A 15,528-nucleotide genomic window follows, 5' to 3' on the forward strand; every position below is an offset into this window, starting at 1 on the left:
TAGTGAATGATCATTCTAATAATTATGTTTAAAAAATGTATCAGATGCCAATTAACTCTACTTATATTAACCACATTTGTTCCTACTAATCAGTTTTTTGTAGTCATCAACAACGCTTGGATAAGATTTAGGAAAAGTAACCACACAAGCATGTGAAAGTGTCAACGACTACTATGAAAACGTTATCCACACAAACCATTAATCTACAAAGTCAACTTCCATGCAACAATTCACATGATGCATGCCAAATTAAGAACATGCATGTTTTGTCTTATCTAAAAAGTACATTAAATTGCTATTGATGGAAATGACAGTCGTTCCGAGTGCATTTTACATGTGTCAAGAACCAGAAGTTATAATGGTTCTACACTACCTTCTCCTCTTTCCAACTTTTGTTTCTCTTTGTGGTAAAAACACTAAACAGAAAAATAGAGATAAAAAACTAACAAGTTAATGTCCTCCCGCGGTGGAAACTTTGAGAACATCAGCTTCCGGCGGTGGAGAAGGAAGCACAGTGAGCGCTAAAACTCCACTCACGGCCGCAGCCACCGCCGCCAACACAAACCCCGGAATGTTTCCTCCTCCGAACATCTCATCAAACGGTCCTGCTCCCACCGACACCACCATCTACATTCATCATTACTTTAGTTTTAAAAACCATACGATAAATAATAAAACATATCAATTGATCATAAGATATATTTAACCTGTGGTACAACTATTGCAAGATTTAAAACCCCCAACGACAATCCTGCATGCAACCATAAACAATACATATAAATGTATAATCACTCTCGAATAGATATTCGTATAAAACCAACACCCATGCATGCTTATTATATATATACTCACAAATCTGTATATTTATGTAAATGTAAAATGCAAATAAAAATTTATTTTGATATATATGTAGAAATATACAAACTTACCTTGGCCAGCACCAGAAGAAGAAGAAAATATAGATGCCAATGCGAAAGGAATGCTGTAAGTTATCTACAAAAAATATATATATACTATCAGAAATTTTATATAATCACATTTCGTCTTTTATTTAATTACTATTAGAAATTTTTAAAAACGAACAATATTTAATATGAAATAATATAAAAAAGTCCATAAATTATACTTACAGCTAGAGGTACACCGAGAAGAGCAAATAACGCCAAAGCTCCAATTTTAACACCAACCGGCGGAGAAGAACTAACCACCGTCTCTAACACGGCGGATCCACGACGGTTCGATTCAGCCACCTTAGTAATTAAAACAGTCATCCCCAAACAGAACGCTAAAATGAAATTCACAATTCCCCACAACCGTTTCACACCACCAACCCCACGAGCCAACCACTCTAACCCAAGCGAAGTGACTCCAAGAACCACCGAGTTCAACATCAACCCCAACGCGCCGGCATGTACTCCCTTGTTATACACGCGCCGAGCCTTATCGTCAACGTTACCCACCGAGTCACCACCGTACACTTCTCTCCCCATCCAATCAGTATCAAACAAAAGAAAAGGAAACCAAGCAATCCAACTAAGACACGTCACCAAAAGCAACATCACCATCGGTGTTTTTATGTCCTTCACCGCACTGAATAACTCCCCGAATAACGGAACTCTAACAACTTTTAACGGCACCGTTACTTCCTCTTTTATCTCACCATCTTCTTCTCCGTCGGTAACTTCCGTCTCCGTCTCCGTCTCCGTCGACGACCACCGTTTCTCATCGACGTACCAGAGCGCGAACGTCGTTAGACTCATTAGAATCAGAATCGAGAAGAAGAAACAGCTCTTGAGATTCGCGCAGTAGACATCGCAAGCTTCCGTCACCGTGAACGGAAACGCGTCGTGGAGATGAGCGAAAGCTCCGGCGGCGAATCCGAGTACGTTTCCGACGGCCATGAAGAAAGAGAAGAGAGAGTTCGCAGTTCTCGTCTTCTTCGCGCTGTTACCTGAGAGATCCGCAAGCAAAGCTCGACAAGGTCCTTGAAGCATGTTGTTAGCAACATCGAGAATCCAAAACCCGACGGCGAAAACAGCGATTGCGTGTGATTTAGGCGTTGAATCAACTCGATCTCCCAAAAACTCACCGATATCGGCGGCGTAACCGATCAGAACGACGGCGATAGCGACGAGTAATGCTCCGGCGGCTATAAAAGGACGACGGCGACCAAAACGCGATTCGCAGCGATCGCTGTGGTAACCAACAATGGGCTGGACTAACATACCAGATATTGGGCCGCATAGCCAGATCAGTGAGGCCCATTTATGAGGTATGCCTAGAAGCTGAACGTAAGGAGTTAAAAGTGAGAGTTGTAAGGCCCAACCGAATTGTATACCGGCGGCGATAGACGCAACCGCAATCGTTTGTTTCAGCGGTGAAGAGGATAACTGCGTTTGCGTTTGGGACTTCTTCATACTGTAATTTTATTTTTCTCTCACTAGATTTAATGAATATTTTGGATTTGTGGATAGAGTGAGAGAGAGAGAGAGAGGTATAAATAAGGAGAAGGGTTTTGCATGGGAGGGCAAATGGCGGGAGGAGCTTATCCATTAGTTTGAGTAAGAGTGACTTTGATAGTATACTTCAATGTACTCAGACTCAGATATACATGTGTCATTTCTTCATTTAATGCTACTCTCTTATGTATCAAAACTAGGGTTAAATTTATCAATTTTATCATCTCCAAATCTTGTGAATGTCAACCTTTTAAAAGCAAGTCATTCAACATGACTATATATATCTTTTTCTACAAAAAATTATCCATTTAATTATTCAAACCGTTGTTATATATTCATATAAATAGTTTAAATCATAAAATACATTAAATTTTATTATTATGCTGAATATCTAAAAATATTTTTTTAAATTACAATTTCAGGTAAGTCAAACTCTTCAAATTACCAAATATTATGTCAAAGATTAGGGAGACATACAAGCTTATCGTAGTGATAAAACAAATTTCAAGTCGCCAACGACGCCAAGTGATGCAACTTTCTCAAACTAGCTTGTTTCTCATGATCGTGTCTGATCTTCAAGTGATCTTGAAACGAAAATTTCTGAAATCAACGACCCCTCGTCAGTTTTGTCTTTCTCTTTCTAAACCCAAAATTCATCTGGAGTTCTTGCAATTAATTCTAAGCAAAAGTATCGAGGAGAAAATGTCTCTTTTGATCTCTCTCTCTCTCTCTAGTAAGCTCTTAACCATGATTATGGACGTTTTATATAGTGATTATTCCAAATTTGTTTGGAAAACCTCTAACAAAGCCTTATCCACCAAGGCACCAATATTTTTTTTAGTATATATAAAAAAAGACTCCAGAAACTAGTAGTCTTCCACTTGGCTTCAACAAGTTTAAAAGTATCGATGATAACACGATGGTTGTCGATGTTTGCCAACTCGAGAACCACACAAGTATTAGATGTTGGAGTTCATCTGGGAGCAACGTATTGATCATATTGTAACTCACAATTTATATTCGGTAAACAGATGAGTTTTACAGAGTAATGGATTGATGATACTCATGCGTGGTCCATGAAATTATCAAGTAGCAAGTAGCTTCCATTTTTTACTCGTAAGCTCATTAGTTTGCCTAATTGTGAGGGTTATGAAAAATTCATAGTTACCACATGTACTCCAACATTTAATAATTGTTATGTTTTAAGGTAGACAAACATCAAAAACGACAACTTTCTTATTGTCATCAACACTTTTATGCTTGGTGAACCGAAGTGAAATACTACTCTTTTCTTGTGTTGATAATCATATACTATATTTGAAGCATACAATTTCACTGCAACAGCACAACAACTAAAGTATTATAAAAATGATCAAATCCACAAAGACAAAAAAATTGCACTACGAATTTATGAGAGTCGAACCTAGCTTACTAAAACATGGTTTCTTCTTTTAGTGAGTCGGTGATGAACTGTAAATAAATAATTAAAAGTGAGTACATAAATTATGTAAAAACCAGTGAGAAAAAAGAGATTCTTGCATTAGAGTATCGTTGTGAAAAATAGACTACAAGAAATAGAAGGGAATCGAAAGTAAACCATTTTGAGAACGAAAATAATGAATTTATAATCAATTTTCAATCAATCACAACATCAGTTACAATACAAACAATTTGTATGCTAGGGATCGGAGTTCCTCATGATCAATGTTTGTTTAGGAAAACTAGAAAGAAAAAAAAAGTAAATTAAGAGTAAATTAACCTAGCTAAGAACATAAATTAGGTGATAAATAAAGTTTCACCATCTGATCGGATCTTGATGCTCGGGTTTTGTTGGATGTCATGAATGGAAGACCGTTCGTAGGTTGCTTCTCCTCAACATATATAAATCATCATTGCCATCAGATTTCTCTATTTCAAATCTTTTCAAAGTCGTCTCCTTTATACTTTCATTTCTTCAACATGTGAGCATGAGTCTTGAGATTAATCACAAGAAACTCACAGCTCACTGATAAACTTCACAAACTCATCTTACGCGTTAAGAGATGGTATAAGCTGGTTGAGAACGGCTTAGAAACTGTTTAAGGTTGTATTCTTAATTTTTTGGTCACAACTAAAACAATCTCATGTAACCAAGACACTCTTAATTCAATATTTTTTTGTAGCTAATACAACTCACGTCAAATATTAATCTGTGACACCAAAATAATTCGGATAATAACTAGAATCAATCTATATTAAACTCAATAAGGAACACAGATATCTCACCTATCAGGTAACTCCACGTGTCGTCTCCTCACTCCTTCTCTAATCCTTCTGAAAACTCCACTCAAGATAAACCTTCTAATCTTCACCGTCGATCTAACCACAATCCAAAATCTTCACCGTCCATTCTCATCTTCCCCAAAACCTTACCTTCTTCTTCTCCTCCCACCTCTCTATCGTCTTCGAGAAACCACAAATCTCATCTCTCTCTCTCTCTCTCTCTCTCTCTCTCTCTCTCTCTCTCTCTCTCTCTCTCTCTCTCTCTCTTTCTCTCTACTCTCTCAGCAATGGCGTCTCTACAGCAAACTCTATTTTCTCTCCAATCAAAACTCCCACCATCCTCCTTCCAAATCGCCAGATCTCTCCCTATGCGAAAAGCCTTCCCAATCCGAATCAACGGCGGAAACGCCGCCGGAGCGAGAATGTCAGCCACCGCAGCGTCAAGCTACGCGATGGCGTTAGCAGACGTGGCGAAGAGAAACGACACAATGGAATTAACAGTCACAGACATCGAGAAGCTCGATCAAGTCTTCTCAGATCCAACGGTGCTCAACTTCTTCGCGAATCCGACGATCACCGTCGAGAAGAAACGCCAGGTCATCGACGACATCGTGAAATCGTCGTCGCTACAGTCCCACACCTCCAACTTCCTCAACGTCCTCGTCGACGCTAACCGGATCAACATCGTGACGGACATCGTCAAGGAGTTCGAGCTTGTTTACAACAAGCTAACGGATACGCAGCTGGCTGAGGTTAGGTCGGTGGTGAAACTGGAGCCGCCGCAGTTGGCACAGATCGCGAAACAGGTTCAGAAGTTAACCGGAGCGAAGAATGTGAGGGTTAAGACGGTTATTGATCCGAGTCTTGTAGCCGGGTTTACGATCCGGTATGGTGATTCCGGTTCGAAGCTAATTGATATGAGTGTGAAGAAGCAGCTTGAAGATATTGCTCAACAGCTTGAACTTGGTGAGATTCAATTAGCTACTTGAATTGAATTGGGAAAACATAAATTGTATTAAGAGAAATTGAGAATTACTCACTTTTTTTTTTTTTTGTGCAATTTTAAATTTTTTTCTCTTCTTCTTCTTCTTCTTCTTCTTTCTTATTATTAATCAAATCGTATAATATACTGATGATATATAATAATAATTCTGAGTTTATTATTATCTTTTGTAATTGTTAATAAGTGGATTAAGCCAATTTGAAATTGCGTAACGATGCATCAAATTTGAATAGAATGTGATTTTACTGTTGAGTTGCTTCTGAACTCGGTGAACATATTTTGAACATATGTGACCTTTCTTGAGGATAAAGTGAAAGTTTATCTCCATGAGTTTTGGTGTTGATGTTGCTTATGTGATGGCAAAATACAAGAAGCCTCATTGTCCTGAGAGGGGCTTTAGCAAAATATTTTTGAGAAGTTGGTCATGTAAGCTTCTTCTACATTTGTTTGCGTCTTTGCAAACTACTTTACACTCCGTCTCTGCGCTAGCACTAGATATTGTCGGTTCACATATTGAGGACAAAGATGTTAAAGATTGTCTCCCACATAAAAATGATGTTATGCTGATGATTGAGGATTTGTAGAACTGCACGAAATAGTCGATCCACAATTAATGCCCTAAAATGGTTTTTTTTTTCTTTGGAAATCATTAGGAATTTTAAATTACATCATGTAAACACGAAACAGAATTGTGAACGTACACATCTATAATGAATATTATCCAATGAGAACACAGTCAATTTGGCCTACTGCTCATTCGACTCTACAAACAATCCAATTTACCCAATATATTACTTAACAGCAACATATTCATCTATATTCATGCAACAACATTCCTTTTTTCCATTTTTTCAGTATCTAACAATCTCATGTGCAAAAAAACTCAAAAATCAAATGAGCATTCCGTTCCCAAAGGTCACTTATCTTTATGTTGTTAGCATTCCGTTCTTTTCTATTCACCATTTCAATTTGAACTTTCTATATCAGCATCTTGTGATTAAGATCAATACCGCGTACTGTACATTTTACCGATAAACGCTATAACAATTTTTTACATTAAACATGCTCAAAGGCCAAGGAAAAAAATCATAAATCACTTTAGGTAGAAATAAAAAATAAAAAAAATCTATGTTCTTTACTAGGCTCGGCCCAAATAGAAAGCTTTGTGTAATGGGTTTGCTTTTAGTAAGTACTTTATGAATTTTATCAAGAAACCGCTAATGGATTTTGCATTCGTGATTCGTGATCAATATACATTTAACGTTTTAAACGACTAATGTACTAACCACATGTCTACTTCACAGATGTGAACGAACACTTAATGCCAACGCTAGGGTTCACAAGCCTTGGCTCTTCGTATTCTTAGCCAAAACTTCGCCTTCCCCATAACGTTTTTAATAGTAACATTTAATTTTATATCTCAAACCAACCCTTCCTCTCCTCTCTCGACTCTCTATATAAACAAACCCTCATACCTCTCGTGTTAAAGCAATTTAGGAAAGACCAAAAAAAATTATACTATATGTGTTCAAACGTATCTTCGACAACTCTTCAGAGTTGGAGAGAGCGTCCTCCTTCTTCCTACTCTATCAAAGTTAAAAACCTCTCCCTATTCGAGATTTCAACTCTCCACTCTGATGGCAAATATCAGTCCCGACGTTTCTCCTCTGGTGGTTACAAATGGTACGTGTGTTTTGAATACAGTGTCACTAGTTCTATAGATTTACACGTTTCTCATGATTCATTTTGTCCTTTAGTCTCTTTTAATGACGTATCATCTATATTATATATTTATATGGGACTTGTCGTTTATAAAAAATTTAGGTGACTGATCATATACCCAAAAGGGAACGAAAAGGACAATGGAAGTGGGTTTATTTCAATGTATGTTGAAATAGATAGCACAAGCCTTACATCCACAACTCCAACTGAGGTGTATGCAGATCTCCGTTTTCTTGTCTTTAGCAAAAAGGAAAACAAGTACTTTACTAATCAAGGTATGTATGTTCTTGTTTTTACTATGTATGCATGTTTATTTGCTTTGGTTCTCTTGGTGTATGAATTTTCCGTGTATATCCAGATGTGGAATCTAGGCCGTTCAATTCACTAAGAACGATGTGGGGATTGCCGCAAGTGCTTGCCCTTGGTACATTCAATGATCGTGAAAACGGATACCTCTTTGATGGAGATCACTGTGAGTTTGGTGTTGATATCACTGTTGTTCCACCTCCAACCAACTGGGAAATCCTCTCTTTTGATGAGGATCTACCTTATCCAAAGTTTTCTTGGACTGTTAAGAATTTCTCGGATATAAAAGAGAATCCTCACGCGTCAGATAGCATTTTAAAGGAAGGAAGGAAATGGTAAAAGTACATACAAATATGATACAACAAATCTTTGCTTTTAAGTTTATGATTGTGTATAAGAATGTTAACAAGTGTAAAATGATGTTTTGGAGGGTTCTAAAGCTGTATCCCAAGGGTTACTCTTCACCACATGGTAAATGGTTATCCATTTTTCTGTATTTAGCTGATGGTGAAAATAAGGAAGATAAAAATATTTATGTGGAAGCAGATGTGAAAGTTGAAGACCCGCGTGGATCCAATCACTTAATACGCAATCGTATGTTATGGAACACTATTTACTTTATATTATATATATAGAACAATAATATTCGGGTGACATGAATCATGTCACATGATTATCAGTTAACCAATGCGTATTACCTATTCTATTTTCAGTTAATTGTTGGTTCGAAGATCAAGGCTGGGGCTATGGTTGGGATCACTATGTCTGTATAGCTGAACTTCGAAAGTCTTACTTGGACAAGGAAGACACTTTGAAAGTTAAGATCGAATTTAAAGTTGTTTCTGCGACCAAATATTCTGCCTTTACCTAAGATCTACTTTTTGAATATATTTTTTTTAGGAAAAAAGATGCCCAGCTATACGAGGTAGGTATGACGCAATACATGGCCACACATCTCAAGTTTAATAATGTATGCCCAGCTACATGAAGTATATGTTTGGCATAGCCACATGCACCAAGTATGTGACGTCATGTGTTTTACACCATGGACTTAAAATCTCGATTCACCGGTCATTTCTCCCGGCAACGACCGGCATTGACTCATCGAAACCGTAATCGGGGAAAACTAAAACCTGATCCAAGTACCTACAACCAAAATAAAATACCCGATCCGAACCAATTTTTAATGGACTTTTTCTCTAAATTAAAAAAAAAAACACAGGCCTAGATTTGTCTTTTTTTTACCGTGTTAACATGTTTTTTTAATCCCAATTGGGATTGTTCCAAACGCTCTCAAATTATCTCTTAAATTTATTCTTAGCGTTTCTTCTTATTATTCGCCAAAGTGTCACAAATGAATTTTTATTTTTTATATTTTAATTGGTGTCTTGTTACATAAAGTTATGTTTTCAAGATTGTGATTAATATGATTGGTGTGTGTTTAAGTTGAACGTTAATATGTACCTGCCTTAATTCCTACTATTAACCACATTGCAGCTGAGCATCAAAATTTTCTAAGGACCATCCAAAGTCATCATCATTTACATATTGATAACTTTGAACTCAAACTAAACGCAGTTTCTAATCCGTATCAGTGGCCAAAACATCGATCTTATGCTGTTAGAATTTTCCTCTCTTCTCTAACAGCGAATTTGTTGGCTAAAATTATAGCGAAAAGTGTTACGTGGGAGGGATGTTTCAACTCATACTTGGCAATTGGAGGTCTGCCTTGGCTTCATAATAGCATTAGCATCGAAGGGAAACGACGCTCTCTCTGTTTTTGGTGGAGCGCTCACACTCTTGTTTCGTGTTTAGATGTTTATTGTATTGCCAGAGTGGCTAACTTTATCATTTAGTTGAATTAATATATGACATTAAAAAAACATGTTAACACGGTAAAAAAAAGAATATTTTCCGTAATGAAATATGGAAAAAGTGCGTTTTGTCTTTGAGAGATACGAAAAGGCGATTTAGGCTTTTTTGCTTTCCACCCAAGTTTCCATGCTACCGGGGGCTTCTCCGGTGCCGGATGTGGATCTTTTGCATCCAACTCAATCTCCGATGCGGAATATGGAGGAGGGGGAGATCTCAAAACACTACAACCAACACTACAAAACAACGTTCATGGGTGTCAATGGTTAAAACTACTGAGGAGATGGAAAGGGTGAGTTTCGTGATTGAGGATGTTGATGGTATGCCAACGGTTCGAATACCAGACAGTGTGTTTGAGGAAGCTCATCCTCTATGGAAAGACTTTTTGGTTGGTAAGTTTCTTGAAAAGACTCCGTTTGTGGGGGGGGGGGATTTATGCTCTTGTGAACAAGATCTAGACTCTAGGAGATAAAACGAAGAAGATTGATGTGTTTGTGGTGGATAATACCACGTGCATTTTAGTATAAAGGATGATCGAACTCGAGCTTGAATCTTAAGACGTGGTATATGAAATCTTTGTGGTGTCCCTGTGGTTTTGTCAAAATGGAGTCCTATTGTGGAACAGGATCAGGAGGAGATTAAAACCATCCCTTTGTGGATCATTGTCAAGAACATTTCTGCAAAGTATTTCTCTTGGAAAGTTCTGAGTGCTGTAACTAGCCCTTTAGGAGTACCAAAACGACTTCATCCGGATACAAAGGCCTTTAAGTCATTTGAAGAAGCAAAGATATTAGTGGAAGTGGACCTCACAAAAGCTTTGCGAAAGTTTTTCTCATTCAAGTCTGGGAAGGGTGGTGACACGATGGTGGAGTTTGTCTATCCCTGGTTACCTCCTAGATGTACTGCATGTTCTAAGTGGGGCCATTTGTACGCAGATTGTCAGCTAAAACAGCAGGGTACAGGAGTTCGGGGACAGTGGTCGCAGTTGTTCCTACAACACAAAGTACGGAGGATGCTGATGCCCCTCTTGTTACCTTGGAGAATGTTGGGAATGGTGATTCGGAGGATGTCTCAGAGGCTGCTGAGATAAAAATGTAGGAGGGTGTGAACAGAGATGTAAACAGAGGTGTTCATCCACTACAGACTGATGATATTGGTGTGGATACTGTCGAGAAGGATATTGCAGATGATAGTTCGGAAATGGGCTGGACGACTCCAACAAAGAGCATCCGTAGTCCCGGAAAGACGCAAGCCCCAAGTGATCCTGTGATTTTGATGGTGAAAAACACTTTCTCTTGTTTAAGTGATAAAGATGAGCAAGGGGATGATCTCGAGGGTGAAGACTCGAAACAAGGTACTATTGATGAACCGGTTAAGGTTGGGGATGTAGAGCGGTCTGAGGATAAGACACATTTACCTCATGCAGTGGATGGTACTAGTGCCTCTCAGGAGGTGGGAGTGCTACTAAGGCCTTCTCTACCTCGTGCTTCTAAAGAAGGACATAAGTATCTATCCAAGGATGGTCTGCATAGTTCTAGGATCTTACCTCCTAGTACACTGCAAAAACGTCAAACACCCAAGAATCTCTGATGTCCGGTTTCTTCTGGAATATCAGGGGATTCAATAAAATGGAAAAGCACACAGTTGTTCGAGAGTGGATGAATCAGGGTCGTTTTGACTTTGGATGTCTACTTGAAACAAAGGTAAAAGAGAATCGAGGTAACAAAGTAGTTAGATCGGTTTTTGCAGACTGGTCCCTCTTGACAAACTATGATGAACATCGTTTAGACCGCATTTAGTTAGTCTGGAGGAATAATGTACGGATTACTACGGTGTATAAAACTGCACAGCTTATCACAGTTTTAGTACAGATTGAGGGAGAGCAGGAAGAATTCTTTGCCTCTTTTGTCTATGCTGCAAATCTTCCTACTGAGCGGAAACCGCTATGGCAGGATCTTCAGTACCATTATGACTCACCTATGTTTAAAGACAAAGCTTGGATTATCTGTGGTGATTTTAATGAGGTTTTAGAGGGAGGTTATCATTCACTGTATGCTACTTCCCCTTCTATTTCCACTGGTATGAGAGACTTTCAGGACATGGTACGTCATTGTAAGCTCACAAATATGAGTTATCAGGGACAAAGATTTACTTGGTGTAACAAACGGCAGAAAGGTGTTATCTGCAAGAAACTTGATAGGGTGTTTGTTAGTAAACAATGGATCCACCAGTATCATCAATCTTATTCAGTTTTTGAGCCAGGTGGCTGCTCGGATCATATGAGGTGCAGATTTTACATTTCTGATGCAGAGCGGTGGGTTAAGTGACCTTTTAAATTTGTGAATGCAGTTACTACTCACCCTGAATACCATACCACTTTAGCAGAAAGATGGCGACCTTTTCCACCACTCTTTCACTCAACTTCTGCAATGCATAAATGCTCGAAGCGACTAAAGGATCTTAAACCTCATCTGCGGACTTTGTAGAAACAATTGGTTGGCCATATTACCATTCGAACAAAAGAAGCTTATAAACGGTTATGTGATATGCAGCTCCAGACAATGGCACATCCTTCTTCACAAGCGGTTTGTGCTGAAGCTGAAGCATACGCAAAATGGAGAAGGCTCTCGGATATTGAGGAAAACTATCTTAAGCAAAAGGCTAAGCTACATTGGCTAAAAGTGGGGGACCAGAATAATAAAGCTTTTCATATCTATGCAAATTTGACGGAGCAGCGGAATAATATTAAGGAAATCCTTTGTGATGATGGGAGATTGGTAAATCAGCAGGGAGACATCAAACTTGAAGCAGATAGGTATTTCAAAGAGTTTCTCACACTGAAACATCCATATTTTGTGGGTTGGTCGCGTGAGGAACTGGAGGAGATTATGGGGTTCAAGTGTGGCGATAGTGATAAGAATCTTCTCATTCACAAAGTCACAAGGGAGGAGGTTAGAAGAGTTCTATTTGCGATGCTGATAACATCATTATTTTACTAATTTTAGCTATAGTTTTCATATGCATTTAGGACTAGTTTGATGAGATTTCAGGTATAAAAGGTCTTTTATCAAGTATTTCAGGTTTCAAGAAGGTTTTACAGGTTTTATAGCAAAAAAAGACCATAACACAAGTAAAATACGTTTCAGGACATATTCAGCGCTTTACAGTACGGACCACATTTGAAGAACGTCCAGAACTCACATTTTGATGTTCTTGGTATCTATGGAAATCTGAACGAGTCATATGTCTCCTCCAAGTGGAATCAAGTCAATCCATCCAGCCATCCGGAAGATATGTCCATTTTAGCGAGACATGTTATAAACCAGTGTAAGGAGAACCAACCAGCTGATGGGTTTTTTTATTGAAGGCCTGACCAGCGACCATCACTGCAGCCCAGTCCAAGCCTCCTCCATGGTCCAGAAACCTCTCTCACCGCTCCTTGTCCTCCATTCAAGAAGAAAAGATGTTTCTACCCTTACAAACCCTAATCTAAGACAAAACCCTATAAATACTCTTAAAGACCTAGGGTTTCGGTGTGCTTTATTTGTGCCTCTTTGTTCTTCATCCACGCCTCCAGCAGCTGATCTAGAGACGACCAGATAATCCTCTTCAGCCGTCGAAACTCGTCCTCTCTCAGCTCCTCTTAGAAGCCATCGCCGAAGTCACCAATCTCTTTCTACTTCTTTCATATTTTCATTGCTTTTGGGATCAAGTTACTTTTGTGACAAATAGAAAAGTTTCTTTTGAACCCCTTTTTGTTATTGATTCGTTTTTGATGCTATACTTTATAATATCAATGTCGTTTCTTTGCATCATGAGCGAGTAGTTTACTTTGTTGGGTTTTGTGGGGCGATTCAAGGGGAATTCATGGTTTGCTTAAATTAGGTTGTTAGATCTTATTTTCGGTTTATATTAGAGTTCTTTTGGGACATCTTTATCTTAATGCATGTGCTTGGATTGATCACCAAGTACTGATCTAGAGAACGGGAGCGTTAACCGCGTTATCCTACTTTTTCGAACTAGTGTTATACCGAAACCTTGCGTCGTAACCTACGTTAGTTGAGTTGCGGAGTTTGGTGAATGTATCGAACTTGTTTTACTAGCTGGTTGACATGCGTCGTTGCCTGTGAAAGTTGAGTAACAGAGTATGAAGACTTTAGACTTTCATTCTATGAAAATAGCTTGTTAGTTCATTAGTGTTTCGTAGTTGAGAACCTAGACCGGAATTAGTATTCACTTGCTAGATCTTACACTTAATATTGCTTAGAACCATGAAAACCCTGAGATGACTCCCAAAACTCCCAACGTCTGAGTCTTATAGTTTTAAACCATTTTTATTTACTTGCAATAGATATTAGGAAAACCAAAACCCCAATTTCTTATTTAGTCTTAGCCATAGTTCTTTCTCTTTTAATTCAATCTGTGTTAGCTATTACTCTCTGTGGGATCGATCCTAAAATACTACATTGATTAACTGTGCACTTTCAGTCGTCGTGTGGTCTTTTCAGGTAAAAGATTTGGAATGAAATTCCACACACATCAAAGCTTTTTGGCGCAGTTGCCAAGGATTAACTAGCTGCCCATTGAATTTGATAAGAACTTTTGTCTAAGATACTTTGAATTTTTATTTTGAATTTTTTAATTTTAATTTTAATTTTCTTGTTTTTCGATAATCTCTATTTTCCCTTTTAGTTTCTGTTTTTGGATTTTGTATTGCATGACTAGGAGTCAACCCTTCGGAACCGTATGTCCAATTCAAGACATTGATCGACTAGAACGTGAGATTAGGAAACTTCAAAAACAACAACTCATGGCCGAAGAAAGGAACCAGGACCAAGGTCTCCTTAACCTCGACCAACCGCTGATACCTCCTGCCCTCAGTGAGCAAGGAGAACTGATTCTTGCACAAGGTGGCAACCCCAACCTTGAAGCCGCTGATCCACGACTCGACCCTTTAGTTGGCCGAGACCAACAACAAGCTCCTCGTGATTCTAATCCTCTAGGCGTGGGAGACAACCTCGATGTCCCTCCTCACCATCCTCCACTCATCACTAATCCACCACTACCTCAAGCTGGAGGAAGACAACCTGCTTATGTGCACCCTCTAAGACGTGCCGTACCTAACCGTACCATAGCCGACTATGATGCTCCCAATCAATACCCTCCAGACCGTGCTGCTATTCGAATCACTCATCCTCTCAGACGTGATTATGAGATTAAACCTCAAATTATCGGTTTGGTGAAACAAAATCAGTTCCATGGCCTTACTACTGAACATCCGATGGACCACATTGACCTTTTTGAAGAAATCTGCTCTACAACAAAAACCAATGGAATTTCCGAAGATTACTTGAAGTGTAAGCTTTTTCATTTCTCTCTAGCCGACAAGGCTCATAGATGGTTAAAGTCTCTACCTCCTGGATCGATCACTAGCTGGGAAGGATGAAAGTCAGCCTTTCTCAGCCACTTCTACACAAAGTCGCGATCCAACTCTCTTCGCAACAAGCTGCAAAGTTTTCAACAAGCTGCAAAGTTTTCAAGCCGCAAGGTTGTCAATGAGGGTTACACCCTAAGTATCAACTTTCACTCGACATGGCCAGCAATGGAGCTCTCATTGACAACCTTGCCGCAAGTAGTAGCAACACTTGCACCGATTTTGATAGAACCATCCGTTCTAGCAATTCCGACGCTAAGGAGATTGCCGATCTTAAGAACATGATGAACCAACTTCTAAGGAACCAACAACGTGGAGTAAACGCTTGTGAGACTATTAACAATGGAAACATGGAGCCTTTCCAAGAAGATTCTTATGACCAAGAAGAAGAAGTCAACTATGTTGGTGCTGAAGGATACTACCAAAACCGAGGGTACAACAACAACTTATACAACAATTTTAGAAATACT

The 15,528-nt window shown here is 38.8% G+C and overlaps 3 protein-coding genes and 1 pseudogene across 4 annotated transcripts; 2 read left to right on the forward strand and 2 right to left on the reverse strand.

Moving 5' to 3' along the window:
• Positions 1-264: 264 nt before the first annotated feature.
• Positions 265-2,684, reverse strand: LOC104707256 (sucrose transport protein SUC8-like). Its single transcript, XM_010423568.3, has 4 exons — positions 1,131-2,684; positions 930-993; positions 708-751; positions 265-627 (listed from the first exon to the last, which is right to left on the reverse strand). The coding sequence occupies exons 1-4, from the start codon at positions 2,415-2,417 to the stop codon at positions 451-453; spliced, it is 1,572 nt and encodes a 523-aa protein (XP_010421870.1). The 5' UTR covers positions 2,418-2,684; the 3' UTR covers positions 265-450.
• A 1,374-nt stretch (positions 2,685-4,058) lies between these two features.
• Positions 4,059-4,854, reverse strand: LOC147940143 (uncharacterized; annotated as a pseudogene). Its single transcript, XR_015563231.1, has one exon. The product of XR_015563231.1 is annotated as an uncharacterized LOC147940143 (transcript).
• LOC104707257 (ATP synthase subunit delta, chloroplastic) lies at positions 4,825-5,887 on the forward strand. Its single transcript, XM_010423569.3, has one exon. The coding sequence runs from the start codon at positions 5,009-5,011 to the stop codon at positions 5,708-5,710; it is 702 nt and encodes a 233-aa protein (XP_010421871.1). The 5' UTR covers positions 4,825-5,008; the 3' UTR covers positions 5,711-5,887.
• A 1,704-nt stretch (positions 5,888-7,591) lies between these two features.
• Positions 7,592-8,623, forward strand: LOC104709574 (TNF receptor-associated factor homolog 1a-like). Its single transcript, XM_010426162.3, has 4 exons — positions 7,592-7,721; positions 7,805-8,087; positions 8,183-8,346; positions 8,466-8,623. The coding sequence occupies exons 1-4, from the start codon at positions 7,607-7,609 to the stop codon at positions 8,621-8,623; spliced, it is 720 nt and encodes a 239-aa protein (XP_010424464.2). The 5' UTR covers positions 7,592-7,606.
• The last annotated feature ends 6,905 nt before the right edge of the window (positions 8,624-15,528 follow it).

This window comes from Camelina sativa, chromosome 8 (genome assembly GCF_030686135.1).
Source record: "Camelina sativa cultivar CO46 ecotype springtype chromosome 8, ASM3068613v1".
Taxonomy (NCBI): domain Eukaryota; kingdom Viridiplantae; phylum Streptophyta; class Magnoliopsida; order Brassicales; family Brassicaceae; genus Camelina; species Camelina sativa.